Consider the following 14,811-nt stretch of genomic DNA (forward strand, 5'->3'; position numbering starts at 1 on the left):
CATGGGAATTTACATGGGCCAGCGCGTCATACCCAGGGTCCGGCCAATCGAGACGGCGGCTAGTTCCGGGCGGTCATGGGCGCCGCGTTGGAGCTTCACATCGCGAACGACACCATCGGCCATCGACCTCGCCCACGCACATCTCCACCCACATCATGGTCAAGACACTCGTCGGCGCCCTCGCTCTGGCAGCGCTGCCCTCGGCCCTCGCCTTCCGCAACACATCGCCCTTCTTCCTCTTCTCCACCGCCGAGTACGCATGCCAACAAGCAGCGCATCCTGACGTCTCCAAGCTAACAGCTGCAGCCTGCTAATCCCCAACAACGACGCCGCCATCGCCGAGTCATCAGACATCACGGCCGACGTCCTCAAGGCCCTCCAACACTGTCCCACCAGGTCCTACGTCGTCGTTGAGCAAAGGGGAGTCTCCGCCGCCGACTATGCAGACGGCCGCGCCGCGCCACAGCTGAGCCGCTACATGGCTGGCCACCACCAACAAGTCAAGTCGACTGTCGCCATCCCAGATGTTGTCGGAAACGTTGATGCCGCAGCCATCACCCAACATCTCGTCTCCAAGTGCGGACGGGGCTTCAATGACGACGATACATGGTTCGCCAGGCAGACTCTGAAAGCACCATCGACTTCACACGCGCTTCGCATCGAGCAGCTTCAGTCTGATGGTAGGAACAATGCGTCCTGGACAATGGATTGAGGGCTAACTAGTGCAGATGCCACGCTCGAGAACTTCATCGTCAACGACGCCAAGTCCCACGACTACACCGTAATCTATATCACCACTCCTCAGACCGAGGCGCAAGCCAAGGAGACGCTCGAGCACTACGCATACGAGATGGACGCATCCTTCCCAGAGTCTGTGCAGATGGAGCTGAAGCGCGATCTTTCTTCGCATGCCAAGAGGGCAAACTCGACTGAAGGTGGTCTTTTCGAAAAGTATCAGTACTTCACACCCGGACTCTTCATGGGCTTCGCTGCCATCATCCCCTTGTTTCTCATCCTTCTGGTCGGCATCCGAGCCCTTACCAGTCTCGAGGTTTCATACTTTGCCTTTAGCAAGGAGATGGGTCCCAACGCGCAGAAGAAGCAGTAGACGTCTTTCGAATGCATCATGGAATTTGTTGGCGCGCAGTGTATATCTTGTAAGTTAGTAGGCATGAGGAACCGGCGTTCATGTGGCTTTGGGTCTGTAGCGAAATACCAACATTGTAGTACCCAGGCTGTGTTGTTATCTGACATCTTGCCATGCTGATAGCAGAAACCCTGCATATACCAAACTCCAAGTGTGGACTTGAATGCACGCTGCCGGGCCGTTCGGGCGTGCTAGACTGATGATGTTACCTGACCGGTTCCCCAACCCTTTACCGAGAACTCGACGTGCCGGAACAACCACTCACGTATGCAGTCAGCGCTAAGGCATGCATCCGCAGAAACACGAAGATGGGATCTAAGTCCGACGTCTGGACACCGCTCCGATATAACATGTATATCTAAAGCTCTTTGTGCTCGAACCTTATCACAAGCCTCAACTGCTTTCTAGCGACAAACCATCGACTAGTCCACCTGAAGCCGTACATTCCATCCATCTAGTACTTCCAATAACACACTAGTGAAGATATATCCAACGCGTTCTGCTATGGCTTTCCCAAAGCCGATGGATATCATCATCCTAGGTGGCGGCATAGCCGGCCTAACGACCGCTCTTTCCTTAACCAAGTTTGCTCCTGCCTCGTCCACACCAAACATCACCATCTTTGAGATCAGGCCTGAGCCTGCAACTATCGGCGGTGCTGTAAACCTCACACCCAACGCTCTACGTCTGCTTTCACATCTCGGAGCTCTTGATGAGATCCGCGCCAAAAATTATGGCGCAGAGTGTCTTGCAGTCGAAGTTTTCGACCTCTACACCAACGTTAAGATAGCAGAAAGCTCATTCAGAGGACCAGGCGGAAAGGGATTGGGTGATCCTCCATTCACCGCTCTGAGAATCACGAGAGGGGAAGCGCTCAAAGGCGTGCTTGCTGCCATCGAGAAACATCCAAACATTAAGCTTACATGCGGCAAGAAGACGGTCAAGATCAATGAAAGCGACACTGGTGTGAGCATCGATTTCGAAGACGGAGGAAGCGCAAAGGCGGATATACTTATCGGGTGTGACGGTATCCATAGCGTCACCCGCCTCAAGCACGTCGAGCCCGAGCGGAAAGCAGTGTACAGTGGCATATGCAATGCCTTTGGCTTTGCACCCCGGCGAAAGATGGACTCCAGTCAAGACTATGAGCCTACACATTTCGAAGTCAGCGGCATGAACTTTGGTCGTCGCGGCATGATGTTGACGTCCTTCCACGACCAAGCCCAAGAAAGCATCTACGTAGGCGCACTGATGCAAGTCCCCGAGATCGCTGATCGAAACGGCTGGAAAGCAGCAGGAGCAGATGTGCAGAAGATCCGCAATGAAATGCTCGATCGCTACTCAGGTGCTGCGAACCCGCAGATTGCACACTGGATTGAAGATGCAGAGGGCCTATACCTCTGGCCGGTGTTCACTCTTTCCAAAGCGGGTAAATGGGCTACCGACCGTGTCATGTTGATTGGAGATTCTGCACACGCCATGCCTCCACAAGGTGAATCTACAGGCATTGTCTTCGAAGATGGTGTCTTGTTCTCGCGCTGCTTGGCTAAATGGATCGAAGAGAAACGTGACGAAGGCGTACCTGTCAAGGAAGCTTTTGACGCATATGAATCTCTAAGACGTGCGAGGATCGATACTGCTTTCGATGAGAGTCAAAGCGTTGTCAAGACGGTGCAGGATACGCCTTGGTTAGGGCATAAGATTAAGATGAATGTTGTGCCATGGTATCTTTGGTGGACGAGGAGTTATCGGGAGAAGCATTTTGTAGAAGACGTTACAACGTGCGATATCGGGTATTGATTGGCTGTGTTACTTTTGAGTTCGAAAGGTTCTGGAAGGGTCAACAGCTGTGTCAGAGGATCTATTGCCTGTCGCGTCCAGAGGGGAATAGGTCGAGGATGCCATTGGAAGTGGCTTAATGCCAAGGTATGGCCCGAACAATGTAAATCATGTCCTTCATTTGGGTTCCCGATTCTCATTATTTTTGCCTCTCGATTGTCGGTCTTCTCAAAGCTCAGACGTAGGATCTTCTCTTGACGACTCTATATGCATGGCTCGCTTGCCACAAGAAACCCTTTCCAAGATTCTTCACCGCCACCCCATGTCTTACTATTGTTCTTCAGCCCTCTTGTTTGCCCATTACGTTCCAGCTCCACGGAGCCTCGAGTGCCTCTCATGATTCAGCCACATGATACAAGTTATATAGGGAGTCTTCCCTGGTTTCCCTAATTGTCCTGCTGGCTACCATTGTTTACGATTTTGTTTCGCATACATCATTTTGGAGGCCCTTAGACCTCTCAACTACATGATGCGGTCCTTCTTCGATGCGTCAGAATTTCCTTCCTTTCGCTCTCTTCCAGACGATACGAGATAGTACCGTACACTACAGTCAAACTGCAATATCAGCCCTACCACAAGTCCTATCTCGAATCCTGTCACAAGCCTTGTTTCGATCCGAACGACAGTTTCAAAGCCACTTCTTGAACGCCACGACTCGGCTGTAGCTACGCCAACATTGAAATTATGGAATTGATGGAGAATGCGGTTAACGATGGCTGAACTTGGCGCGTACCAAACTGATGAGCTATGGTGATGGGAAAAAGAAAAACAACCTCGACTTATTAAAAAAGGATAAGAGGGACTTGGGGCTATGTGACAATGAAGGTCCAGAGTAGCAGAAAGTGCAATGTAGAATGGACTGTGCCAACTTCGTACGGTACTTCTCGCTGTAATATCGGTGAAAAAGAACAAAGTGCTACAATCTGAATCATAGCAGCGTAATCGATCCACCATCTGTGTATATATCCACCAGATACATCCCGCGACACGCCTCTTCTGAAGTCTCCTGAAAGCCACACATCCCTTCGAAGCATGCAGAAGAAACGCGTGCTCGGAACATTCCGGGTCCTCCGTCTTGTTCATCCAACTCGCTTGCCCACATGTCTTACTACCCTTATACCAAGCAAATAAGACACCATGCCTGCACAACTCAACTTAACCCAACCCACCCACTTACCCCATCAAGCAACTACAGCTTTTCTATCGATTGCTGCAACACAACCACCTTGATCCATGAACATCTCTAGACGAGAAAAAAAGCGAGTCGCAGCGCAGCGTACCGGCACTGCTGCACGGGATGTGGCAAGTGGCGCGCCGTAATTGGCTCAAAGCTGGGTTGCTTGCGCTGGAGAGTGGATTGTCACACCGGTACACTTACCCGGTACATATTGGCATCGAGCCGCGTGGTGTCAAGTTGTTAGGTTGTTCCCTGTTGTCGTTGTATTGAAAGGCATGCAATGTTGTGGATAAAAGGAAAAGGTGTGGGAGGAATAGGGAAAGTGAGATCCTTGAGCTGCAGCAAGGTACCTAAGTACTTTGGAGGGGTAAAGTTGGCTTGGGCTGGGTTGGTGGAAATGAACGAGCTATTGAACACCAGCGTCACTGCTACAGCAAAAGACTCCCTGCGATTCGGGATCTAGTGTGGGTTTTGTGGAAGCAGGAGGTTTGGAAGCTTCCAAAGGCTTTGTTAAGTAAAGACTGTGAGAGAGCTGTGTTGTGGAAGGCGTTCTGCGGCTCCGCACCAAGCGCTGGTGCATGATGGTACCAAACTTCAAAGGAAACCGGTTCCTTGTGGACTCCACACCCTCTCCTCACTCACACGCGAACAAGGAGAGCACAATGACACAACATCAGCAATCGACGCTTCAACCCTTGACGTTCGGCAAAACCGTGGGAGAGCTTCGTGCCGTCCCTAGCCTTCGCTACCATCTCTCTTTCCAAAGTTCTCCCGCTTCGACCCCGTGCCACACGGCTGCATGAACGGCCCCAACTCCTAGCAACCCACTACTCTCCACGCCGCGTCCGAAGCTCCCAAAGAGGGCCCTTAGCGCTTCATGTGATCGCAATCTACTGCATAATCACAAGGCTAAGTATACGTTTGCAGCCGTTCCAGTAATCTACAGTCGAAATGTCAGCCTGCCATATACGGAAAACCGCCCCACCCTCAGTAGTTGAGCCGGCCAGGGTCGGTAAAGGACCCATGAGCTGGGTGTCTTTACCTCTAGCCTGCGGTAGAGGGCATAGAGGTGGTAGGTTTATGGATTGAACGTTTGTACGATGACTCGCCGGGAGCGACTGTCCTCTCGAGAAAGCATTCAAGCTGGGGTCTTGGCGGAAATGGGTACCTCGGCATCTTGCGGATCTGTTTAGTATAGCATCAAGTTTTCAGGATCAAAAAACTACCTTCATTGATAGCATCAAATAACGATCCAACAAACTGTCCAGCCACCAAAAAGATACACAAATCTTCACCGACCATGGCGCCGAAAAACCTCCGCAACACTTACACGCCACCTTCTCACCCACATCTCAAACCCATCATCATCTGCGGCGTTGTCATGGCGCTCTCTGCCGCTCCTGTACCGGCCATGTTCCACCCTGACAACTTCGGCTCACCACTCCCGGAGAATGTTGCTACAGCTGGCCGATGGATCCAAGCTGGCTTGTTCTACTTCCTTTTTGGCGCGCATGCAGTTGAGACGGTCATGTTTATGAAGCGACTGAAAGAGCACGGTGTTGGCTTCATGAGTGCAGCGTGGTGGAAGTGGGTCGGAACTTGTTTTGTTGGAGGACAATTCTGCTTCAAGCATTTTGACAGGGTGGTGGGTAAGCAGCTGTAGATGGAGCTGCTATTTAGAAGAAAAAGGAGGCACAACTATAGAGATGACATGCTGAGGTCAATTGGGGTTATGTGAGTAGCGGAATAGGATGTACAAAATGGAGTTACCTAGCAACCCACATGTATGAGCACTCTGTCTCTTTTGCGAGCAGATCCTCCAAAGCATGTCCCTCAATTTACACCGTCGTCACATTTTTCCCGTTCAAAACGTCCAAGAACGCTGTATAAGCGGGCTTTTTCTGGAAGTTATCCGTCCACAGCAATGCAGACCCCTCTCCATTGAAAGTACCCGGAACCCAAGAATACCGATCCGCGATACCCTAGAGTTCCACCAGTCAGCGCATGATCTCCAAGTTCAACAGACTGTGAATGTAATAAAAGTGGCTTACCCATATGGTCATGCCAACACAACGTTGCACGTTGATGCAACTCTGGGCAATTCTCGCCCAAGCTGCTGCCGCATCCGCCAATTTCTGCGTATTGCTCGGGGTACGGGATCGTACGTCGAGCTCCGTGTACGCAACATCGACACCTAGGTTCGCATAATCTTGCAGCACTTTGGTCAATACTGCAACACTCGGTGTTACTTCGCTCTGAGTGCCAGTCGGCTCAGAAACCAGGTGACCCTGTAGACCTACGCCATCGATCTTGACGCCCCAGGATTGCACGAGTTTGACGATTCGGAGGGCGCCGAGGTGCTTGGCCGTGCCGTATTCGAGGTTGTAGTCGTTGTAGTAGAGTTTTGCCGATGGGTCGGCAGCTGCGGCCATGCGGAAGGCGATGGGAAGGTACTGCTCCCCAATTAAACGGAGGAAGACGTTGTCTCTGTTTGTACCGTCTTCATTGAGAGCTGTTGTGTGATTAGCTGGCTATTCCTTACTTTCTTTCGGTTATCTTGTTTCATCAATCGTCCTACCTTCGTTGACGACGTCCCAGTGAGTGCACTTTCCCTTGTATCTTCCCATGACCTGTTTGATGTGGTTTTCCATTACGCTCATCAATGTAGCATTGTTGTTGATTTGGTTCACCCAACCCGGCAATTGACTGTACCAAACCAACGTATGGCAGCGCATCTATGCCAACCATCAGCTCAAATTCCTATGGGAGGTTGCGTGGTGACGAAGAAGACTTACTTGCTTTCCATTTTGGGTCGCAAAGTTCGCGATAGCATCTGCACTTCCCCAGTTAAACTGACCCCGGTTGGGTTCTGTGGCATCCCATTTCATCGCATTCTCAGGCGTAATGGAGCCAAACTCTGCACTGCGGATAATGTTTTGCTCAGTGTTGTCATTGCGGATTGTCAAAGAAGTACCGATGTATGAACGGCCTCGCGCCTTGATGGCAGCATCAAGCGCTGTAGCTGTTTGCTGCCGAGGGTCGAGAGGCGTGCATACGGCGATGCTACCAAAGGCAAGAAGAGTACTGAGTGTAAGTAGATGCATTGTGAGGATTGTTCGTGCATCCCATGATGGGAGTTGGTGTGCGACTCTAAATAGCTAATCCATCATCCCAGTTGAGAGGCGATTCCAACCTGGGTTTCCATCTGATGATCTCGAGATACGATGCAAATACCCGCCTTGACATGTGTTATATAGATTGCGATACCCGTATAGCTGTTTTCCATAGTGGCGATCATACTGGGCAGATCTGGCACAAGCATGTACAGCGTGTGTGGGACATGCAAGACATATCGGAGAAATTAAAGATGGTTAAAAGCAAGGCCGATGGGCTTGGTATCTGCTGAGTGGGCGGGGGAAGGGATTCTTTAGGATAGCCTTTTAACCTCTTTACCCGCTCGGTACACACTTTATCACCTCACGGCAACACTGACAACCTGCATGATCGACCCGACGACTATCGTTCAAATGACTGAGGCTCATTAGACAGAGTTTCTAACAGTCAGCTCAACCAGAAAGTCGACGTTATAAGCCACTCCGCCATCGACGACATAGCTACCGGGCTTCTTGACTTGGATGTCGAATCGACGAATGATCTTGCAGGTCAGTGAATTAGACCCCTGCATGGCTTTGTACGGGGAACTCACCTCTGGTAACACCTTGTACATCTCTAACTTCGCAACATCTTTGCCTAGACATATTCTAGCTCCGATACCGAATGTAAACTGAGCCGCCTCCAGCTCAAAGTTTCTTTTCTCGCTCTGCAACCACATATCAGGCTTAAAGTCCTCAGCATCTTGCCCGTAGAATTCTTTGTCACGTTGGACAGTAAATGCATGGCTGGTTACATCCATTCCACCAGGTACATAATGTCCATCAATGACTTTACCCTCTTTTGGTATCACTCTAGGGAACAGGTTGGGGGCCGGTGGAAAGAGGCGAAGACCTTCTTTGATGCATGCAACAAAAAACGGGAGATGCTGGAGGGTCTCGTCATAACGGATGGGTGTTGATAGAAGGCCAGACGACTCTGCGGCATCAAGCTCAGCTCGGACACGTGCCAGCGTAGAAGGGTCTGTCAAGATTAGTCGAAGGATACATCCTAGCGCCGTACCAGTGGTGTCTGCTCCAGCTTGATAGAGAAGTGTGACATGAGCACGCTTTTGCGTTGGAGTCAGTGGAGAGCCATCTGAGTAACGGGCATCAAGGCAGCTAAACGCGATAAGTACAGATCAGTAGCCAGCCACATGTTGTATACTTACTGCTGCAGGAAGTCTGGCCTCCCATCAAATGGTTTCTCCTTGTTCTGCTGCTCCCGCCTGGTAACCTGACGGTCCGCTTCGCCCATCAACCAGCCCATTCCATAATCATTGGATGTAGTTGGTAGTAGCAAGGAACCTACAACAGGAAGTCGCAGAATCCTTTCTCTGAAGAATCGACACCTTCCCGAGAAGCCGAAGAATGTTAGGCCCTTGCGCCAGTTGGTCAATAGATACTTCTCATCGCGCTGATTCTCGACACTACCAAAGGGTTGGGTGAATGAGATGATGCTGAGGATGTCTGCCGCAAATTCCGCAACCTTGTCGGAGAGGCAAATGGTGCGTTTAGCTTCCGCATGTTCTTTCAGCTTCTTGATAAGAAGAAAGACCTGTTCATCGAAGCGAGGTTCCCATGCATTCTTCAGTGGACCAATAGACCATGGCGCATTCGACAAAGCTTTGCGTAAGACACGATGCTTCTCGCCGTCTATCGTAGAAACCAAATGCGGGGGACCCAAAGCCCCACTGTCATACATGCCGCCCCTTGTGTTGCATTGTGGATCCCGATAGATGTCCTTGAGGGCGGAAGGCTTGGGGAAGAGCAGCATCGTAGGAGAGATGCGAATGGGGCTGTCCGCTACGCTTGTGGTTAGAATCTATGGCCACAGGGAACTCGGGGGCCGCTTACTTCCATATTTCTCTACCAAGTACATAAAGAACTGAGGCTCTTTGTGCAATACAGAGACTATGGCCCCAAAGACGGAGAACGAGGACGCATACCATGGCCCTGGGAACTTTGAAAGAGGATGCAGTTTCTGCATGTAAAAGATTCGACCAAGTATTGATATCAAGAGTATCACAAGCGCAGCGATACTTGCGTTGAGAGCCTTCGCAACAAGATCTGTCGTATCCATCACTGCTATCATGCCCACGACTTGCATGCGCAAACTGTTGATTGATGGTAAGAAGAACACAGAACAGAGGGAGGAGAGCAGAACGAGTCGCTAGAGATGGTTATATTGCTCGACAGGACTCCTCTTCGCCCACCCACCCCACACTGGCTGCATGTTTTTCGCCCTCCATGAGGGGTAAACCCATGTCATACCGGCATACAGGACGCAAAGACAAGGAAAGTCGTCGTTCTGGGGGATGCTCGTCGCTGCAGCTGCAACACTGTGACAGGTCAGGCCTATCGTATTCGTGCTGTGGTGGATGCCTACCTTCGGCGCGTGTGAACATATTGAGTGCCTCCACCGAACCAAGCAAAACACCTGTCTGAGCAGCTGCGGATTAATCAAAACTTTGCTTACGAAACAACCCTAGTTGATTAGCTAGGACTGTTTGAGGACTGTGAGTGAAGCTTAGGCGAGTCGGCGCATATCACGCCTCGTTCATGTGTTTTGAGGGGCTGGCTGGGGTGATATGCAGGTGGCATGCGGGAATCCTAACGGGAGGAAATACGCGTCTTTGCCGCAGCCACTGCTACATGGATGGTGCGGAACGAACCTCAGTCATCACCTAATCTGGCAAGACGCGTAGGTCCAGTATGCGTCAATGATTGCATGGGCGCAAAGACATAGCATGGCGAATATGAGGAGGTTGGAAGAAGAAAGTTGCCGTGTACGACCAAGGCACGACCAGACCGGGCAGGTACGTCATCTACCTAGGTTTCTTAAACGGGCAAGTAGGGGCTCGAGCCATCGATTCCGGCGACTTCGAGTGAAAAGCATCAGGCTCAACGAACTCTCTTTGACATATCGGGAGTGCATAGTCATCGTCCTTTCTCGGCTCACACGCCATGTACTGTCCCAACACATGATTCATCCACAGTTGAGATACCGCTACAGCTCTGAGACGACGTCAGGGCGCAAATGATGTTGAGAGCATGTTGGCGCGAAAATCATGTTCAGACAAAGATGGTGTTAGGTTAGACATTGTGTTCACCTGAGTTTCTGGCGCTGCTATCTACACGTGCACCAAACCTGCCGCATTTGGCAACTGGGTCATTCTGACCAATCAGGACTGCTTGCAAGAACCCCGCCCCTTTTGCTCTTCTGTGTCTGCGACTCTCGCCAACCAGCAGACTTCGCTATGACCTCCATTGACAGTGGCCATACCTATATTTCTGGATAGTACAGCTTGTTCTTGTCATGTTTTGCCGCTCCAAGATAGCACAATGACTTGCCGCCTGCGATATGTGCGCCGTCCTTCCGTGTGAATCTTGGTTATTTACGGTAGCGTGATGTAACAACACACAGGGACAGCACGTCTGGACCCCGAGTGCATACCACAATCCGTAGCGATGCCTGGTACTGAACCAAGAGTAGAAACCCACTTTACCGCCCTCCTTACAGGCTCCGGCTCTCTAAAGCGGGGTTCCGAGAGGAGCAGGTTATAATCCTTGAATGCTTTCCTATCTCATGGGCTAGACACACGAAAGACAAGACCGTACACCATGTCAGATATCAACCCTTTGGACGTCTTGGCCATCAAGAACGTCGTATCGCGGTATTGCCAGGCTCTGGATCTGAAGGACTTCGATCTGCTAGGCAAGGTCTTCGTACCGGACGTTGAAGCCAGCTACCCCTTCAATGAAGCCATACAAAGCCTTGAAGAACTGACGGATGCGATCAAGAACCGGTAGCTTTATCCTCCATAGATTGGCAAGGATGATGTCTGACGATACACAGCCTTGGACCAATCCGAACACATCACAACCTCACCACACAGACCATCACATTCAGATCCGATGCGCAGACGGCCCGGGTAGTGACATATTTCCAAGGGGTTCATGTAAGTACTCTGCTTCAGTTCTCAATCCCAGCTCGGTTGGTGCATTCCACATACGCTCAAAGTCTCGTGTATGCGCTTGGATTGCGTGACAACTTAACGTGTCGCATACGAATATGTATTCAACCTACGCTTGAATTTGAGTACTAAATTCTGCAGTTCGGACAAGGTCCTCACGAGGGCAAGATGCTATGCGCGTATGGCAAGTACGTGGACGATATGGTAATGCTAGAAACGAAGCAAAGTGACTTCGATGGTGTGCGCGGTGCAAGCGGTATCTGGAGGATCAAGGACAGAACGGTAACCTTCACCCAGCGAATCGGGGACGAGAAGATCATGAAGGAGCATTGAGGACTGGAGTATTGTGATAGAGACTGCTGTTGCCTTCGCAGCACCTAGCTCACGAATGCTGATGGTGCCTTCTTCCCTACCAAAGTAGTCAAGAGTTCCAGCCATGTGATGCTGTTGCCTTCGCAGCACCTAGCTCACGAATGCTGATGGTGCCTTCTTCCCTACCAAAGTAGTCAAGAGTTCCAGCCATGTGATGCTGTTGCGTACCTTCATGGCTACTTGCTTACCTTCCAGTAACTGTTTTCTTGCCTCAGTCACTCTCACCAGAGGCAATAGTTTGCTATCGCTAATCATTTCAGCTACCCCATTACCACCTTTGCAGTGTTACTATCGCTTACACACGCCGAGATATTCTTCACAACTGCAATGGCGCCGCCCGAGACGACTGGCAGATTCCCATCCAAATGCGACAAAGCACGAGAGACTGAAGACGCATTCAATTAGGACTTGTGCAACATATGGATTGATGAGTAACATGCCCGTCGCTGTTGCAGTCACCAGCTAACAAGTTCAGTCATGGAAACTGCGCATCGAATAACTTCTATAGAGTTCGCGCAGAGTGGTCCCACTCACCCTACCGCAGCGATGAGATCGAAGCTTACAACAAACCATCTGACGAAGTTGGCACCAGAGCCACATGCTGCATCGTTTACATCCGCAACTTCTTACGTACTCCACACGACTTTGTCTACTGCATACACGGGCCTGCGAATCTTGTAAAGTTTCACTCTGACTTGCACGGAGGAGACGCGGTATGTCGGGTTAAGCATGGAGTTGTGATCGAAATGACGCTAATCGTACGCATTACAGTACAACGGCCCAATCCTCGCGTCGGTTGTATCGCTACTCGGACAGACAGTCGTACACGATGGTCAGAGGATTCCGCCAATCTGTTGGAACAGGTTCGACAGGGTACGCAAGCAGCCAGGAAAGCAGAACAAAATTCGCTGGTCGTACATATTTGAGACAGCAAGATTGGCATGGAACAAGATGACTTTTGACGCCAGGTCCCTGCAGTTACTCGAAGAGTCTCTGGCAACTGCTACCAATCAGATTAGCTATCCAGAGACTGAGGAGACATGGGGGGAAGGCGCCGTTAGCGCGAGCCAGAGAACGAGCCAGGAGGCGAGAAGCATTGCTATCGAGATGAATCTGAAGTTACTCAAAAAGAAAGATGATGATGACGAGATCCTCTGCTTCCTCAAAAATGAGCTGCATGGTCGGCGGTTGCGATTGCAACGACACAAACTTTCGGACGAGCAAACCCGCCTTCTCATTCAATTCGGGGAGATTCTCGACAAGTTTGACTACTTATGCAGCCCTGACAATCCAGATGATGCAGATAGCAAAGCTTTTGAGAGCAAAAAGGCTTTGCTGACTACAGAGAGGGATGATCTGATCAAACAAATACAATATGAGATCACCAAACCCTCTAAAGCATCCGATACGGCCAGATCTTCAACTTCGTCCCCAAAGTCGCTCCAGGGAGAGGACGAACATATGCCTGCGGAACAAGATCAAAATACGCCAATAGCCAAGGACAAGTCTACATGTCTGAGTGAAAGCAACCTTGCCGCTATACGGGATTTCTGCTCCGTTACTTTCGCCAGTGTCGACCACGCCAAGGAAGTGCTTGCAATTTTCAATTACAATCTAAAGGAAGCTTTAGATTTTCACTTCGAAGACCAAGTGGCGGACAGGAAGGCTTCAGATTCTGATGACCCTAAGATGGATGTCGATTCAGAAGAGCTGAAAAGAGCCGTGCAATCCAGTCTTGAACCTGAATCTGAACCTCCTGGCGGTGAACGCAATGTTGCAGCTAATGATTGGGCAACGAACGACGAGCCTAAAAAGGATGCACAAACGCCCAGCGAAGAAGACTCTACGAAGACGAAGGGCGAGGAGCAACTCACGGAAGACACTTCCCGAACAGGTCGCTCTCACACCGGCCAACCCATCCTACTAGACGCTCAGGGAAATTTCAAATCACACTTGCATACAGAGCCTCCCCCGAAAAGTTTATGGGAACAATACCGGGCTATGCGCGAGAGATTGCATGTACAGTACTACGGTTCCAGCACGTGGTTCGACGACCCGGATCCCCTCCGGGGCGTTCCTGTCGGGGAAAGAGCTGAGCACGAGGACAATACAGTCTCGAATACTGACACCGACGACTCTGGAGAGCACAAAGAGGTTGAGCAGGAAAACGCCCCTATCGAACATCGAGAGAAGCAGGAAGCTGTTCGAGCAGAGAGAATAGCCCATGCTGCAGACGTTGAAATGGCAACTAAGCTCGAGGCTGAGGAGCGAGAAGCCCAAGAGAAAGGAGACCACGAATATGCGAAACTGCTGTACTCACAGTTTAACGTACTAGATGAAGCAGAACAAGTCGCTAATGCAGATGGATCCGGTGAGATGACTGGGGAAAGGGCAGAAGTAACAACCGCAGCCACGTTGTCCAATGTGACAATGCGTGCGTTAGGGCAGAACACCCAAGATGACAACGATTCTCCACGCGATAACCACAGCCCTCCACAAAGTGAAAAGGACTCCGTGATGGGCGACGATAAAGCTCCGTCCAAGATGGACCTTGACCACGTCATGGAACGAGCGGAACAAAACAACAGACATAATGTGAAGCAGGGGTATACCGAATCCAAGTCCTTCGTCGACCCACGGGATCTTGAAAAAACGGTAAACCATTCAGACGACGCCGAGATAGAACAACGCAAGTACCTATTCGACTCGAAGGAAGAGGAAGATGGTTGGTACGACAGTGACCCAGACCGGATGGACATCTATGGTAAAAACATGGTCGGCTCTGAGTCAGGCACGCAAAGCGATGCGCATGGCGAAGAGCCAATGTTCACACCGAGCGGAAACAGAGATGCCTTTATGAGCTCGGTTACGGACGACAAGCAGCAGACTTTTGGCTCCAATGAGGAAGAAGTACAATGCACGGAAAGAAAAAAGTTCGATTCGCCCATGATATTCAAGCCGAATGAGGATGTGGACATAGTCGCTGAAGACGACGATGTCAAAATCCTCAAAGTCGATGAAGACGACGATGTTGACATGGGCGATGGGAGTTCGAATCACTAGTAGGCTTTCGCTTAGCCTCTTGTCTACGGATGATATGCAACGGAGGTTACGACAGGTGGCTAGAGAGGTTATAGGATGGCCTTATAC

The 14,811-nt window shown here is 50.6% G+C and overlaps 5 protein-coding genes across 5 annotated transcripts; 4 read left to right on the top strand and 1 right to left on the bottom strand.

Moving 5' to 3' along the window:
* Window positions 1-155: 155 nt before the first annotated feature.
* Window positions 156-1,108, top strand: GT037_007975 (big1-domain-containing protein; the record flags this gene model as incomplete). Its single annotated transcript, XM_038933022.1, has 3 exons — window positions 156-253; window positions 307-680; window positions 729-1,108. 3 exons carry the CDS (start codon window positions 156-158, stop codon window positions 1,106-1,108), a joined length of 852 nt encoding a protein of 283 aa, XP_038784523.1.
* Window positions 1,109-1,651: 543 nt separating this feature from the next.
* GT037_007976 (fad nad-binding domain-containing protein) lies at window positions 1,652-2,947 on the top strand (the record flags this gene model as incomplete). Its single annotated transcript, XM_038933023.1, has 1 exon — window positions 1,652-2,947. One exon carries the CDS (start codon window positions 1,652-1,654, stop codon window positions 2,945-2,947), a length of 1,296 nt encoding a protein of 431 aa, XP_038784524.1.
* A 2,516-nt stretch (window positions 2,948-5,463) lies between these two features.
* On the top strand, window positions 5,464-5,826 carry GT037_007977 (uncharacterized protein; the record flags this gene model as incomplete). The annotated part of the gene is made up of 1 exon (XM_038933024.1): window positions 5,464-5,826. One exon carries the CDS (start codon window positions 5,464-5,466, stop codon window positions 5,824-5,826), a length of 363 nt encoding a protein of 120 aa, XP_038784525.1.
* Window positions 5,827-6,214: 388 nt separating this feature from the next.
* Window positions 6,215-9,302, bottom strand: GT037_007978 (pisatin demethylase; the record flags this gene model as incomplete). Its single annotated transcript, XM_038933025.1, has 7 exons — window positions 6,215-6,675; window positions 6,742-6,898; window positions 6,959-7,321; window positions 7,723-7,818; window positions 7,870-8,434; window positions 8,485-9,118; window positions 9,170-9,302. Coding segments are annotated over 7 exons (2,409 nt in total), but the record flags the coding sequence as incomplete, so codon positions are not given.
* Window positions 9,303-10,936: 1,634 nt separating this feature from the next.
* GT037_007979 (uncharacterized protein) lies at window positions 10,937-14,724 on the top strand (the record flags this gene model as incomplete). The annotated part of the gene is made up of 5 exons (XM_038933026.1): window positions 10,937-11,121; window positions 11,172-11,274; window positions 11,431-11,477; window positions 12,137-12,374; window positions 12,433-14,724. 5 exons carry the CDS (start codon window positions 10,937-10,939, stop codon window positions 14,722-14,724), a joined length of 2,865 nt encoding a protein of 954 aa, XP_038784527.1.
* Window positions 14,725-14,811: the final 87 nt, after the last annotated feature.

The sequence above is a fragment of the Alternaria burnsii genome (genome assembly GCF_013036055.1).
Source record: "Alternaria burnsii strain CBS107.38 chromosome Unknown 693, whole genome shotgun sequence".
In the NCBI taxonomy this organism is placed as follows: domain Eukaryota; kingdom Fungi; phylum Ascomycota; class Dothideomycetes; order Pleosporales; family Pleosporaceae; genus Alternaria; species Alternaria burnsii.